Source organism: Fukomys damarensis, unplaced genomic scaffold (assembly GCF_012274545.1).
Source record: "Fukomys damarensis isolate Sample0158 unplaced genomic scaffold, DMR_v1.0_HiC HiC_scaffold_17, whole genome shotgun sequence".
Taxonomy (NCBI): Eukaryota; Metazoa; Chordata; class Mammalia; order Rodentia; family Bathyergidae; genus Fukomys; species Fukomys damarensis.
In genome coordinates, this window is record NW_022900929.1 from 79,906,325 (window position 1) to 79,921,900 (window position 15,576).

The 15,576-nt window shown below is 43.7% G+C and overlaps 1 protein-coding gene across 7 annotated transcripts in view; it reads right to left on the minus strand.

The window, feature by feature from the left end:
• The window catches only part of Myo5a (myosin VA), a 144,683-nt gene that overhangs the window by 35,967 nt on the left and 93,140 nt on the right, over positions 1–15,576 (minus strand). For all 7 annotated transcript variants that reach the window (XM_010609069.2, XM_010609073.2, XM_010609070.2 and 4 more), the window contains exons 19-24: positions 13,988–14,199; positions 13,094–13,250; positions 9,130–9,369; positions 7,679–7,927; positions 5,161–5,254; positions 3,448–3,596 (exon numbers count right to left, since the gene is read on the minus strand). In XM_010609069.2, the coding sequence (XP_010607371.1) occupies positions 3,448–3,596; positions 5,161–5,254; positions 7,679–7,927; positions 9,130–9,369; positions 13,094–13,250; positions 13,988–14,199 (1,101 nt within the window). The remainder of the gene's footprint in view (positions 1–3,447; positions 3,597–5,160; positions 5,255–7,678; positions 7,928–9,129; positions 9,370–13,093; positions 13,251–13,987; positions 14,200–15,576) is intronic.

Below are 15,576 nucleotides of genomic sequence, written 5' to 3' on the forward strand. Positions count from 1 at the left end.
CCACACAATGACTTTCGTGTTGTGATCAAATAAAACTTAACAGAAAGTTCAAAAAATGTATTGAACAATATGTGTGATCACCTTACTGCATAGCAAGGGAGGCCATAAATAGTAAAAGGGTGTGTCTGCATTGTCATACTCATATCTGAGGTGTATGCTCACTGTCTCTGGAGGAAGTAAGAATGGGCAGCAGGCACAAGGCAAGGAGGCTATTCTAAGACTCTCGTCAGACACCTGGGTATTTGGGACTTCCCCAGGTGAGACTTCTATGCCACATAATAACTATGGAATCCATGCTCAGAAAGGTCATGGGGGAATAGTAAAGTCAAACAGTTATAGCTCCAGGCTAGGCCAACTTGTACCTAATGCATAAGGAAGCCCTGAAGAAAACCCCCAAATCTCTGAAACTCCAGAAGCAGAAGTGTGCAAGAGAAGGGAGAATCACTAAACCTAAAGGCAAAGGCAGATTTACTCTTTTAAGAGTGCTCGTTATTTAAACTTTCCAGCAAAAGCCTACAGTTGTATGGGATAACATTTTTCAAACTGATTGCATCAATAAAGACGGGTGGTCCTTACAAACACCACGAGAGTGATTTTTAACACATTTATTTAAAATGGGTAAGAGCTGAGGACATAGATAGAGTAGAGTGCTTGCCTAGCATGTGTAAGGTCATGGGTTTCATGCCCAGCACCAAACAAAAAAAGGAAATTCCTCACTTATCCCATGTGGATTTATCATTAAACAGGAACACCGGAGAGTATGAAGGGCGGAATACTGTTTTCTGATGCTGGTTTGCTGGACTGAAACCAGAGTGTTAAACAAGTGAGGCAAATGCCTGGCCTGGCTAGCTGCCATTTAATGTAACTTCTGGCCTCAGGCCGTGCTAAGTGTGGTGGGTCCCTCGCCCGGTGTCACCAGGCCTCATCTCATCAGCATCAAGAAATAACAGTATTTGTCTTGGGGGCTCACATGTGATGAAATAAAGAATGAGCAGCAGAGTTTAGCAGAGCACCTTGCACATAACATGCACTCATGACTGTTACTGCTGCAATTGCTAAGAATCTGCAGTAACCCAACAACTTCCTTGATGGGACTTTTCTGCTTTCCAAGTTTTTAGGGCTCTGTTTTCCTGTTATGTGTTACTCAACTACAAGGACATATACTTAATTATCATGTTCCTCAAGATCTGCATGTTGCTTCTCTACTGTTTCTTACCTGTTATTTTCTTCACAATTCCTTCCCCAGAACCTATATAGTCTCTTTGCTAATACTAATAATCCCACTGTGGACAAGCTGGATTCCTTCTTTGGTCTGGAACTAATTCATCTTTACACACTTCTCAAATCTGAATTTCTACACCTCACTACACTTTCATTGTTAGCTCTTTAGCCCTGGAGAGCTGAATATTTCTGGAGCAAAATTCTATGCCCCTTCTTATACTGGGGCTGATAACCCTACAGCTTGGACATCAGCGAGATTGCTAATCATCAATCAGATCACACAGATTATGGAAAGCCCTGCAGTCTATCGATTCCCTTCCACGGCCCTAGACTGTGGCACTGAGCGTGCCACTGCCGAACAGCGTTGATGAGATAGTAGCCAAGTGCCCATTTGTCAGCTGCAAAGTTCTATCTCAACACTACAATGAGAAAGTGCTATTAATATGTTAGTTGTTCTATATTACAAAGTCAGATTTTTTAAAATTCTTTGCAATTCCTGGCAAAGCTTCTCTGCAAAGACTACAATCTTGATTATGTCAGGAGATGGGGAATGTGACCTAACAAGAGCTGAGCTAGAAGCAAGCAACCTCTGGTCTTCCTTTCTCTGACCATCTAGTAATCCAGGATCCCTGAAACTGAGTCACAGGCATACACTGGTGAGGAAGAAGGGCTGAGGAATTAGAAACTGAGCATCTAACCTACCCCTGGAGCACCACTGGGACCAGAGCACATGGCAAGAGGGATCGCCTTGTGAAGCTGTGGAAGGGTGGCTCTTTCCAGAGAGCCCTGCAACCTCTCAGATTCCCCAGGGGTATCTCGGAGAATGATACACATGGCATCTCAACTTATTTTCTGTTATTCACCAGGCACTTGCTATTTAAAAATCTAAGAAATTCTGTAGGGAAAATAATCTGTTTAGATTAGCTGATTAACACATTCACCTGATCCCAGAATCATTTTCCTTTTCCAATGCTATTTATTACTAACATTCCAAGGAAGCATGGCCTCAAAACACCCAGTGGGATGCAAAGCTCAGCTGTAACCCTAAGCGAAACACTGGTTCACTGTAAGGGCTGGTATAGTTACCTAGTAAAAAAGAGGGTGTAAAGATACCCAGAACACCCTAGAATGTGAGTCTGGGAATGTGAACATTAAACGAGAGGAAATGGACTTGAGAGCAAACTACAGACGACAGAGTGTGAGAGAAGAAAGGATTCCCCTGGGCAGCTGTTCCTTGGACTGCCAGCTGTGAGGATGCTGCCGACCTGCTCCTGCTTCCAGTTTCTCTGTCACACAGAAGCAGGGTAGATCAGTGCAGTGCAAAACAGCAGTCCAATGTGGAATTTGTATTAGCCTTTTAACCTCTTTTAGACTACATTTTCTCATCGGCACAAGGACGAGAACATTTTTGTGTTACACAATCTCTTTTGACTTTTTCAGCATCACATTTTATACTCTTTTTTATTTATTTATTTTTTGGTACCGAGGATCAAACTCAGGCCTTTGTGCTTGCAAGGAAGGCGCTGGAACCACTGAGCTAAAAATCCCTGGCCCTAAGCATCATTTTAAAGAATTTTTGTTAAGGAAGTCCAAGTGGAAACCAAATGTGAAGCAAATACATACTGAATCATCCTGCTCTCTGTTAAGAGATGCTTGAGCACATTTCTGACCATCTGTACCACTGGTTACTTTAAGGCTGACCCTTCTAGGGCAGCGATGGCAAACCGATTCAATCTGCTGTGGCACACTCAGGGAGTAAGACAGCTAGGGGATGTTTCCTGACAGGCAGAGCAGGGAAGTACAGAACTGTTCCCAGTACATGGGCATATGTAGAAGAGTACTTAAAATGGATAATTTATTTCAACTAAAAGCTGACTTTATTTTTTATAGGAATTTATAAAACCCAGGGGGGAAATAATGACGTAACCATACACTTTATATTGAAATACTCAATACAGAAAATGCAGCCCTACTGTCCTGACTTTTTACACTACCTTATGACTCGGCTCTGAATGGAGCCCCACGGTTTCCGGGGTTTAATGAGGATTGGCACAGTCCACTGGACAGGAGGGTGCAGTGGGAGGAGAAGAGGAAGTAAAGATGCACTCTCCATTTGGGACTGGATGAGAGGTATGTGGAGTATGCAGAGGTGCATTCTCCTATTCTCTTTACTTTTGTGTATGTTTAAAATCTCTCATTTTGAAAAAGGAAAAGCGTTGGACTCACCATCATCAGTGTCATCTCTTCCTTGAGGTCGTCGTACCGTTCTTCCAGGCGACTGAACTCATTCAGAAGGTTCTGATACCTCAGCCTTTCATCGTTCAGATCGAGCTCCAGTTGCTTTGTTTCTTCTACTAACTTCTTTTCCATAGTTTCTGAAAGAAAGGAGGAGGCACACATAACCAAGATGGTTCCACAGACGTGAGGGTGTAAACAGGCATGTTGACTTCCAGCTCTCTGTGCTGGATTTAACTTTGAACCACTGTGGTCTGTGAAGGTATCAAGTAAATGTAGGCTAAGAAAAAATGTCCAAGATAGAAATAATTAGTTACAAGAGAGTATCTACAGGAAGTTTATCAAGAATGTGCTAAAGCCAGTACATATGCTAGTAGGACTAAGGCTGCAGTACACAAAAGGGCTTAGCAGATGATTGTTGATACTGCTAATAAATTAACACGTCTAATATATGTGCAATTCCTGGTAAATTATTACCATTCTCATCCACCCCACAAAAAGCAAACAGAATATTTACTGAGTTCTCTATTTGAAAAATTGATTTTTTAATTTTAGATGATAGCAAAGACTAGATAGCCCGAGGACAACATTCATTTTTTTTTCAGCAAAACAAACAAAAAAAGAACCAAGGCTCAGAAAAATAAATACTGCCAGGTGTGGTGGCATACACCTGTAATCCCAGCACTCGGGAGGCTGAGGCAGGAGGACTGCTGTGTATTTGAGACCAGCCTGGGCTACATAGGGAGTTCCAGGTCAGTCTCAACTACATAGTGAGTCCCTGTCACAAAAAAAACCAACCCCCCCAAAAAAATAAAGAAAAATAAATACTGTATGTTCTCCCTTATTTGTGGAAGCTAAAAAAATCAATCTGATACAAGAAGAGAATGAAAGTGGTCACTAGAGACTTGGAAAGGCAGGGGTGGAGACGGCAGAGAGGTTGGATAACTGGTACCAGATTACAGTTTAGCGAAGGAATTAGTTCCATTGGTCACAGCACAGTGGGCAACTAGCATCTGTGAGAATTTGTGAGATCTGTAAAGCTAACTAGAAGAGCCTGAGGATTCCCCACACAGAGATGGTCGGTGAGAAGGTAGAAGTGCTACCTGATTCGACCACTGCAAAGGCAGTATGTACAATTTACTGAACCTTACTCCATAAATATGTACAATGACGTCAATTTTAAAATAAATAATACACATCTACACCAGGGTTTTAGCAGTGTTTACTAAATCAACAGGAATTCTATAAGCCACACTGGTAAATCACACACACAACACATTAACTGTGCAGAAGTTACATGTGACACTGACTGAGGATGAGTTCACACTGGTGCCAGCCAGGTGTACAAGTCCTCCAGCTAATTCAGCCAAAACATCTGATACTCTTGCTACTTGCAACTTTGTTTATGGTATTAAGGATTGAATCCAAGGCATTCACACTGAGCTACATCCTCAGCCCTTTTTAAATTTTTTATTTTGAGATAGGGTCTTGCTGAGTTCAAACTTGATCCTCCTGCCTCAGCCTCCCAGAGTGCTGATTATAGGCATGTACCAGCACACTTGGTTGTAACTTGGTAAGTTTACTGATTATAGCCTCAACATTTTAAAAAGCCATGCTCTAAGCAATTCTGTAACTGTAAAAATACTGGTGTGACCTGTAGAGCTTTGGTTGGGGTATAATCTGCTGAGCCCACACAAATCTTACCTGTCATTTCCTTAGCCTGCTCCACGATAAGGAGATTGAGGGACTCTTTTTCCTGCTTCAGCAAAGTGTTTTCGTCCTTCAAATTTGATACCAGCTGTAAAATGAAGGACAGATTGAGAAGGCCACAGTAGACAGACTGACCACGAGGTACCACTCCTCACCACCTGCTCCAGAGAGCCCCCCGGAACCCCATTATCTCACATCCTGTCTCTGGGCTGCTACCAGTCCCTGTCCAATCCCCTCTGCAGCCCCTATACATGATTTTTCGCCTTCCCGAATGGACCAGAAATTCCTGGAGGACATGCGTGGTGATGGCAGTAGTTTTGCTTTATACCCTGACCACAGAGCAATTGCCTGGTTCCTAGCAAAAGTCTGTTCTTGAAGCAGTGCTATCACCTTCTTCCCTCCATAGCATAAAGTCCACGTTATCCACAATCAAGGGAAGAGGTCAAGAGGCTAAAGAAGCTATGAAGGCATTTAGCTTTGGAATCTCACGGAAGATCTGATACTCCCAGGTATTGGCTTGAGAAATAGAATTTCTTTTTCATCTGCCTGTAAGAGCCTTGCAAGGGTGAGTTCTTTTATTCTGTGTTTAAATAAGCATTGTCCTCACTGCAGCATCATTGTACTTATTGCCTCAGAACTACAGGCTTAATTATGGTGAAAATGGTAAATTTTGTTACATATATTTCACAATTAAAACAAAAAGGCACTGACCCTTGACTTTCTTATTTGTGATTGGATTAGAATTGCCAGGAAGCAAAAGCAGAAATCAAAGATAACTTTGCAAAGTACATAATTTACTTAGTTCATCTTTGGAGTAAAATGTGTGCTGTGGATGAGTGAACTGAGAATTTCTTTCTCTTAGCCAAAGCACCAGTAACTCTCCAAATGAGAGCTGCTAATGAAGAGAAAGGTGGTGAGCAGAGCTCTCATTGTCAGGGACTTGCAGATGCGAGGACCGTCACCATGGGAATGGCTAAGTGCACGCACGTACCACAGCAGTCAGTCCTGCTGGCACTGTGGGGGGGGGCGGTGCAGCAGTCACCTGAGTGTATAGCATGAGCTTGGGTGAGTTGGTTTGTAAAAACTCTCCAGCAGATTCTCTTTGTAGCTTGGGTTCTGAACCAGCTCTGTACAACTTCTGGGCCTCCTAAGGAGTCACTTTCCAGCCATGAAGCCGGCTGCCATAGTGCAGTGTCTACACCCTGCCACATCACAACACTCCCTCAGCAGAGCTAACATAGTGCCTGACAGCTATCCCTCTGGAGAGCAGAAATGAGGGATGAAAGAGAGAAAGGGCCAGAGTCTGCTCATGCCTACTACTCTACCAGACTGGAAAGGCAGGAAGTTGCTTCTGAGGAAAGGGGGCGAGTGCCCCACCAGGCTCCAGTACCCTGCAGAGGCGAGGGTCCTGCAAGCTCCCAGGGGCTGAGGAGACGCAGAAGAGCACAAGACTCTCAATACCTCAGGGCATCCCTCAGAGAGCAACTGCAATTCCAGGACAACTGTGCCGGGTCAAAACCACCACAGAGCAGCACAGTGTTTCCATACCCAGAGTTCAGGACTCCCCGAGACTAAAGGGGTGCTCCACACTGTCCCCAAACACATGCAGGGTGGCAGCTGTGCTGTGTCCCACTGCAGCATTCACTGCTTACACCACAGAGGCAATCCAAGGTTGTCCAGTGGCAATGGCTCACAGGACCAACTCTGTTCACTTAAGATGGTGACCTCTACACTAAAAAATCAATCATTATTTTCCAGTAAGCCTTCTGCCAACGCACTTTTAGGAATGTTTAGATAATATATCTCATCACTACTTGAGAAACTTTATGTTTTCTGTACTTCATAAAGCTTCAACAGGAGTGAAAAGTTTGCAGCCAGGAAGCACTCATCGGCTGGTGAGTTTTTGGGAGAGCTATCTGCACAGAGTTCTTGGCTGCCACCACCACACCGATTCTCCCACCTGGGTTTCTCCACAGCTTCAGTGCAGGTGTCCAGAACTGTGAGTTAATGCGCTCTGTCTGTAAAGTACCCAGCTCAGGAACTTGGTTAAAGCAACAGAAAACAGATGAAGAGAAAAGGTCTGGCTATTGTTATTGTGCGTGTGTGGGACAAGGGTACTGGAGATTGACCCAGGGCCTTCGCACCGAACTGTCCCTCCAGCCCCTTTTTAAAACTGTTTGACCCTGGGTTTTACTAAGTTGATAAGTTACTCAGGCTAGGCTCGAACTTGCAATCCTCCTGCCCCCACCTCCTAGAATGCTGGGATTCCAGGCTTGCAACGTCATGCCTGGATACTTTTATATTTAAAATAGTCCTTTGCCTCTATTCTAACCAGAGTCAAAAGATTCTACAGTAAGAATTGTAGATTACTCGCTGTTCATGTGGGAGCAATGCTTGGAAATGCCAATACAAACCATAAAGCAAGCTCGATTCGGGTCAGTGTCAAGCCATATGGACGGTCAAGATGACAAGGTGGGACTCTAAGTAGAGGGGTACGGACTTTAGTTCCTACCTGCTCAGTTTCTTGTTTGTATTTATCTGCCCGTTCTTCAATGGACTTTTTCTCTGACCGAGTTTGTTCCAGGTCCTTCCGGAGCTTGGCAAGCTCTTCCTGCAGACTAAGGACCCGGCCAGTGGCCACCTTGGCTTCCTCCTCACTTAACTGCAGACGTTCCAAGTCACTTCGCAGTTTCTCTGTCTCAGAGTTGTATGTTCCTTCCAGACTAGTCAGTTTCTCCATGAGGCATTTGTAGTCTTTATTCTTTAAACACACACATAAGCAATGAGAAGAAAATATGCACTTATAATATGAATAATCAGTGATTTTGGTGAGAAAACCAAGCTTATAAACCACATTTGTGCTATGCTACCACAGCGCTGTTACAGTATGTCACCAAAATTGTAATACAGAAAGATTTACACTACACCTTATATCAGAACTGACTCTGAGCTGCATGGACAGGCCAAGATGACGGCAAATCTTCTCTGAGGAGGGAGTAGATGGGGATGGGGACAATTGTTCCTACCTGCTCTACATCACAGTAGCACAGTCAATGCCTGCTTACCCACACCAATACAGAGCAATGCAACACAACTGTGTTTAGCATGATATGCAACACAGATGTGATTTTCTCATTATTACAAGTTCTGTAACAGAGAAAAAAATCTTGATTTCCTGATTGCTAACCCAGGAATAGGGGATATATATTTGCTTTTGAAAACAGACAGGAGTGCTACAAAAAGCCATGTACTAGCTAAATGATGTATAAGAATGATAAAATGAACAAAAATCACAAGTTTCTTACAAATCTGTTTACTAGGTCAAAATTTCATCTCAGAAAACCTGCTAGGTCATATGTCATTCTGCTCCACTTTCTTTGCTATATTTATCATTTATATAATTATCTTTATACCACTTATACATGTGCTAACATATTACCCAGTAAGTACTGGTCACTAGCCAAATTTTTATCCCTGCAAGTAGATGACACTCCCCGGGAGCACAGGAACCCTCCTGTGTGCTTTGCCACTTCAGGGCTAAACAATGCATCTGCAAGAAGAATATCACACTGCACGCAAACAAGTAATAACGGTGAAAGAACTCCTCAAATTACAAAGTGCACGGGGCCGGGGACGTAGCTCAGTGGTGCTGCCACTTGCCTCGCAACTGCAAGGACCCAAGTTCGATCGCTGGTACACCCCCCAAAAATTACAAAGTACAAGATGACTCTTGGTCGTAAAGTGTGGAGCAGTTTGGGTCAGGGTTCAAATGTTTTAAAAGATAAAACTCCTGCCTCGATCCTTGAAGATGCAACCCGACCTCCAAGTGCATCATCACTTCTGTGCTCATGTCTGTCACTATTTTATTTTTTCCTAAGACTGAAGGGGAAAGCAATATTGGAAGTGCCCCCCTTGGCTTCTGCAGGCACACTCTGCTTCTGGGCTTCTTCTTTCCCAACATACCTGTTCATCGACTTTGCGCTGCAGCTGCATAATCTTGTTCTCCATACCGATGTGCAGCTTCTTATAGCGTTCTACAGAGCGAGCCTCGATTTTGAGCTTCTTCAGCTCTCGCTTGGCCATCATCCGCCGGAAGCAGCACTGAAGGTAGATGATGGCGTGCAGGCAGCGGCTGTAGCGGGTGCGAGCCAGCCAGCCCCGGACCCACTTCTGAATGATGACAGCCTTGTGCTCCCGGAGCATCTGCGGACAAGGGCAAGGGCAGACAGGGTCAGGCCACGGAGTGACAAGGCTCCTCTCTATCGACCTAGGTCAAGCGAGAAAATGGAGGTCACTGGAGGGAAAACACAAAACTTGAATCAACAGTGTACTATGGATTATGCACACCAAATATGGAGGCAAAACATTATTTTAAAGCGATTTGAAAAGTAGGCTTTGAAGGTAATTGAGAAACATAAAAATGGGTCACAGTCACGTTGTATGTATGAGCAGAACACACACTTGGTAGCTGTCTATAAATAAAAGACACCAGGTTACCCAAGGAAAAGAATTCTAAAAATAAAGAAAAATAAGAGAGGCTTCTTTTTTTTTTTTTTTTTTTTTTTTTTTTTTTTTTTTTTTTTTTCTACATTATGAGTTTATTGGTACATTTAGGGATACAGTACAGTTACATTCATTGTTGGGATCATGTACCTTTACATGGCAAGTCTTGATTCTCATTTTTTTCCCCTTACCTCTGCCCTCCCTTCACCCCCTCCTCCCCTCCCCATCTACAAACACTTTAAGAAAGGCTTCTTATTGGAATACGATTTCTGTAAAAATGGACAGAACCAGGCATGCTGAGAAAAGTTCTGTACTGCTCCAATAAGAGAGCCCTTCACCACCCTTGATGTGGGTATCACCTCCCCTGTGCCTCAGGACATGGGCTGCGGCTGGACAGGCCAATGCTGGGCACTAAAAGGTCATTACTTATTCATTAACGCCCCCCCCCCAGAAACAAAAGCACAACACTCTTATTTGCTATATGGAGAAACATAACTCTAGCCTAACTCCCCATTTCCTCCCCTTCTTCTCCCTCCACTCTGTAGTACTGGGGATGGAACCCAGGGCCTTTGCACTGACCTACATCCCAGACTTTTTGAGGCAGGGTCCTGCTAAGTCACTAAGTTGCCCTGGCTGGGCTTGAACTTGTGATTTTCCTGCCTCAGCCTCTCAGAGTCCTGAGATTATAGGCATATGGCACCATATCCAGCTTCACCGCTGTTTCAAATGTCACAAAATCCACTCATGGGACTCAAAAATAAGAGAGACAGGCTTTAGAAGAAAAGCTAAAAGGAGATATGAAATGAACTAACATTTGATATTTTATATTTTCTAAAAAGTCATGATATTTTCTTAAATTTACATATAATTTAGTACAAAAAGGACTGCCTTAGAAGACAAATTTCATGTCACTGAAGATCATTAAGCAGAAACTATTTTCTAATAAAGAAGAAGAAATCCTGGAGTTTTAAGAAAGGTTAAACTAGAGAAACCTTAAGGTCCTTTTAAGTCTGTAATTTTATGAAGAACTCCTATATGAGATAAATAACATTTAAAGGTTAGACAACTAGGTGCTTGTTTGTGATTATTTCAGACAGACACATGTATGTCTTTCCAAACTTCTAAAATGCAAACTCTGAACACATCTATTCAAGCAGACAGCAGTTTAATAAGGTCATTTAAAGAACAGTTCCTGCTTTTAGGTTATGTACCCCAGAAGAGCAGTGAGAACAGCTGCCATCCTAGAAGGTCCACTTAAATATGCCGCTGTGTTTAAAACATCAGTACTGAAGTAGGCGCAGTGCAGCAGTCCCACGGAGCTCCTGGCCAGCCTGAGCTGTCCCTGCAGCCTCACGGTCTCACCAGGTCACCTGCCATCGCTCCACCTCCTGAGCTCCTGAAATTCCTACCCTTCCCAGGAAGGCCCCTGCCCCGCCCATGACTGAGGAGGCCCCGCCCAGGGCTCAGAGCTGGCAAACTGAAGGCCTTCAGCATAGAAAGCTAAAGCAATGCACAGTGAAGTGATGGGTGCCAGCTTTCCTGTTCTCTCTCCCTGTCCCCTCAAAACCTTGGATGCTGGTCCATTTCCCTATTGCCCAACAGAAACAGGGCAGACTCAGCTTCATCTCTAGTCCACTTCCTCCAGGGAGTCAGAGGAATCAGACTGTGGCCTCAAGCACAGCTGGACAGGGGCTGCTGCCTGTGTGTGAACAGCCCCTCACCCCCACCCCACCATGCCCAGCTCAGCTCAGCTGTTCCCGAGCGAGAGCACACCAAGGGAGATGAAGGAAAGGAGTTTGGGGGTAAGAGGCCAAGCACAAAGCTCTCCACACCCTGGAAACATGCTCGTGTGGAGAGGAACCTAGGACGCACACGGAGCAGCTGTCTTCAAATTTCCTTCAAACCACAGCTATTAAACATTCCTGCTCAGGCCTCAGATGCACATTTTACAGTCTAAAATCACTTCAAAATATGAAGTAAAATGAATGAACGAATAAGGCTGGCAACACTCCCATACAACACCTGTGATTAGAAACCCAGTCCAGGGCTGGGGATTTAGCTCAGTGGTGCCACTACCTGCCTCACAAGTACAAGATCCCGAGTTTGATCCCTGGTATTAAAAAGAAAAAGAAAGAAACAAAGAAACAAACCCAGAACGAACCACCTATCTATGTGCCTTCTCAGAGAGGCCCGCAGAGTCTAACACACAGATTGTGTGCTTCCAGCTTCTTAGGAACAGATTTCTAGGATGGGCTCAAAGCCTTGCCAAGATGAAACAGATGAGCTCCTCTATCAACTGTCACAGGTGATAACTGGGTTACCTACAGAGTTCTGCTGATTACAACTAGCTATGAAGATTATCTGTTGAAACTTCTGAAGCATCATCCTCCAGTCAATTTCTTTTAAGACAAGGTTTTGCTCTATAGTCCAGGCTGGCCTGGAACTCCCTGGATAACCTGGCTGGCTTTGAAGTTGTCATCCCCCTGCCTTGGCCTCTTGAGTGCTGGGATTACATGTATGGACTTCGCCTCACCCAATACTACTGTAACCACACCAACGCTACAATTTCTTTCCTCTGAACCAGGGTAAACTCTCCCAAGGCTGACATACCTTGGGTTAATCTTCTATCCATCTCTCATATATTTTACCTCTCTGTAGTCATCTGAATAATGGGCCCCAAAGATACCAGGTCCTATTTCCTGAAGCCTGTGGGCATAAACTGATTTGGAAAAGGGGATTTATAAGTGCAGCTAGGTTCGAGGTCCTGAGACGGGGAGATGGCCTTGGGATTGCTCTCATACAAGACAGACACAAAGGCAGAGCAGAGATGGCAGTGATGTGGCCACAAGGACAGGAAATGCTGGCAGCTACCACTCCCAGAAGAGGCTCAGAACAGGTCCTCTAGAGCATCCGCAAGAAGCTCAGCCCTGCTGATACCTCAGTGCAGGTCTGGGATAATGACTTTGGACTTTTGCCTCCAGAAAGGTGAGGGATAAGTTTCTGTAGTTTTAAATTGGAGATTTTATTACACATTCACCTACTCTTTGTTTGCTTTTTTCTTTTAAGACAGGGTCTTGCTATGTAGTCCAGGCTGGCCCTGAGCTCACTATTTGCCCAGGCTGGCCTTGAACTTGTGACAATCCTCTCGCCTCAGCCTCCCCAGTGCTGGGATTACAGGTGTGTGCACCACGTCTATCACCTATTTTTTCAAATGACACTGACAAGAGAGAAAAAAGAGAAGTAAATCTCTTTTTCTATTGTCTTGCTAAAAAATATGATTACTAAATATTTTAAAATACACTTTAATTGCTGGTATTCTCTCTCTGGCTCTTACAACCACAGCAGCTCCTGTGGTGCTCCATACAGATGTGGAACTTGATTAACCTAATGAAATAAACAAACATAGTTGAGACCAATGCCTCACCTTGTGATACCTATTTCTGGCCAAGTAGCCCCGCAAATATGCCTGGAGAACTAGCGTGGCAGCCTGCTTCATCTTGTACCGCCTGCGGATCACGTACATGCGCCAGTACTTCTGAACGGCAGTGGCTGCCTTGGTCCTGCGCAGGAACTTCACGTAGCTGGCAGAGAGGACAAGAGCACAGGGCAGTGATTGGAAGAACAGGAAAGGTCAGTGTCAATGGCTGGTGCATAACGAGCAGCACCTCTGATGCATTACTCTAATAACGTACAAGATGTACTCACATTTATATTTACTCATATTATAGCAGTTTGAGTTTCCCAAAGTACCTTTGCATTTACTCATTTATCCCTTCCCTAGTCCTGAAAGTGAGATGTCCCATAGTGCAGATTTTAAGATGAAGCCAATACAGCTTGTGAAGGTCCTTTCTTTCCAGGACAGGGCTCATGACCCCAGGATGTTTGCCTCTTTACACAGCAGAATGGTGTTCGTAGTAGTCCCATACTTACTTATCCCCAGCTTTCTAAGATCTATCATTAATGTACCGTTAATGATTCTTTCTCATGAACTTGAGCATGTGTTCCTCATCATTAATTCATTTATACTGGCATTTAAATTAAAGCTGTCCTAATATGTAGTCACATGGAAGTGTAATTCTTTTCTAGGCCTTCTTAGTCAACTGCTCCTGAAAGCACTCATTATTAGCTAGCTCATATTCACGACAATTTTAATTTACACATGACTTGAAGCTTCTTTGAAAAGTATAATTAAAAATGTTGAGGATCTGAGCCAGCAGCAATCCTGTGAGTTGATTATGTCACCCTTTGAAACTAAGATGGAGAGAGACACTGTCTTCTCAAGTAGGTGGCCACCCCCACCTCGGGGCCAGAGACTTACCATCGTGCCTGGTAGCCGCGCACATATCGCTGCACGGTGACGGCTGCCCTCTGCATGCGCAGGTACTTCTTCCTCAGCAGCCACCCTCGGATCGTCTTCTGGATCCGGATGCAGGCAGCCCGCAGTTTGTCTGCCCTCAGTTTTTCTAGATAGGCCACTTGACCAGCACGGAAAAAGATCTTTGTCTTACCAAACTGGTATTTGTCCTTGTCCTATGTTAGGAAAAATTTGTATCTCAGAAATAGACCATACAAAGGAAAGTTAAAAGAGAAAAAAATACATTATCTAAGGCAGAATCAGTAAGGGGATGGATCTATTTGCTAAAATTTGGGCTACATCACAATTAACTAATAGAGCCAGACTTTTGATCTAATGTAAGTTGAGTACACAGAAGGGATTTTAAGGAAAATCATAGTTTAAGAGTTATTTTCCAGAATTATTCTACCTGGAATTATTATCTGAGGCCCCAAACTTGGCTGTGCGTTAAGGCAGCTACTATTGGCTTGTTTGTATGTTAAACATCTCAAGGAAATGGAGATGCTGGCTCTCCCTCTGACTGACCCCGGCTGTAAGCTCCGCGAGCAGGCTGAAGGGACAAAAACACCAGTGTGAAGGAAGAGGCAGGGATGCCGCCTTTAAACAAAAGCTAAAAACAAACATGCAAAAACAGAAACCCCTGGGTATTCATATTAAGAGTTAAGTTTCTAAATAGTCATCTTCTGGCTTCCACAGTATCTAAAAACAAATGAAGATTTATAAATGTGTTTAAAATCCTATAAAAATCTTTTCACAAAAATATAATCATATATATTGTTCACTGACTTAAGTCTAAGCAAAGCTGAACAGTAAACAGCATTAAACATGTTATTTTGGGTGATTCATCTCATTAGAAGCATGCAAATTATTAACCATTCTCATATTAAATAAGAGTGGAATTTAGGTATAATCATCACTGCTGTGATCTAAAATTCAGAGCGAAAAGAAAACTGCTTTTCTTTGTATGCAGAAACCTCCCATCTTGAACGCGAAATCAGATAACCAGAAACTTCTATGAGTGTCTAAAAAGATCTAAATGTATTCAGTGCCGTTAACAAAGGGGCTCTGCATAGGAAGTGGTCCCTCATCCAGCCGGCCTCAGCTGTGGGGCAGTCTTAGCCTGCAGGCTTCTCCCCCTCACCTGAGCCAGGCCTGGGTGGTCGGGGAAGGCCAGCAGAAGCATCTAGGCACTAGATTTTGTAAAGCACCACTAAGAAAGAAGCTTTAGATCTTTCAAAGAAAAAAATACTATTATCATAGAATAGAAATTATATTTAGTCCAATAGTCAGTAATTCTGATTAAGTACCTTGAAATAATCCATCTGGACTGCTGTCAAACAAAAGTGTCTTTTAAAAAGCTTTAGGACGCTTAAATTCTCGAAGACAGAGATCAGTGACTCTCGTGAAAAATGAGGATTTCTGGGCCCATCTCAGACTCTGAATCAGAAGCTCAGCAAGCTGTGCCTGGCAAGGCCTCTGGATAATGCTGCTGCACAACAGCATGCATGGCTAGAGCACCAACCTGTCCTTCCTAGACACTTCTCTACTCCCCT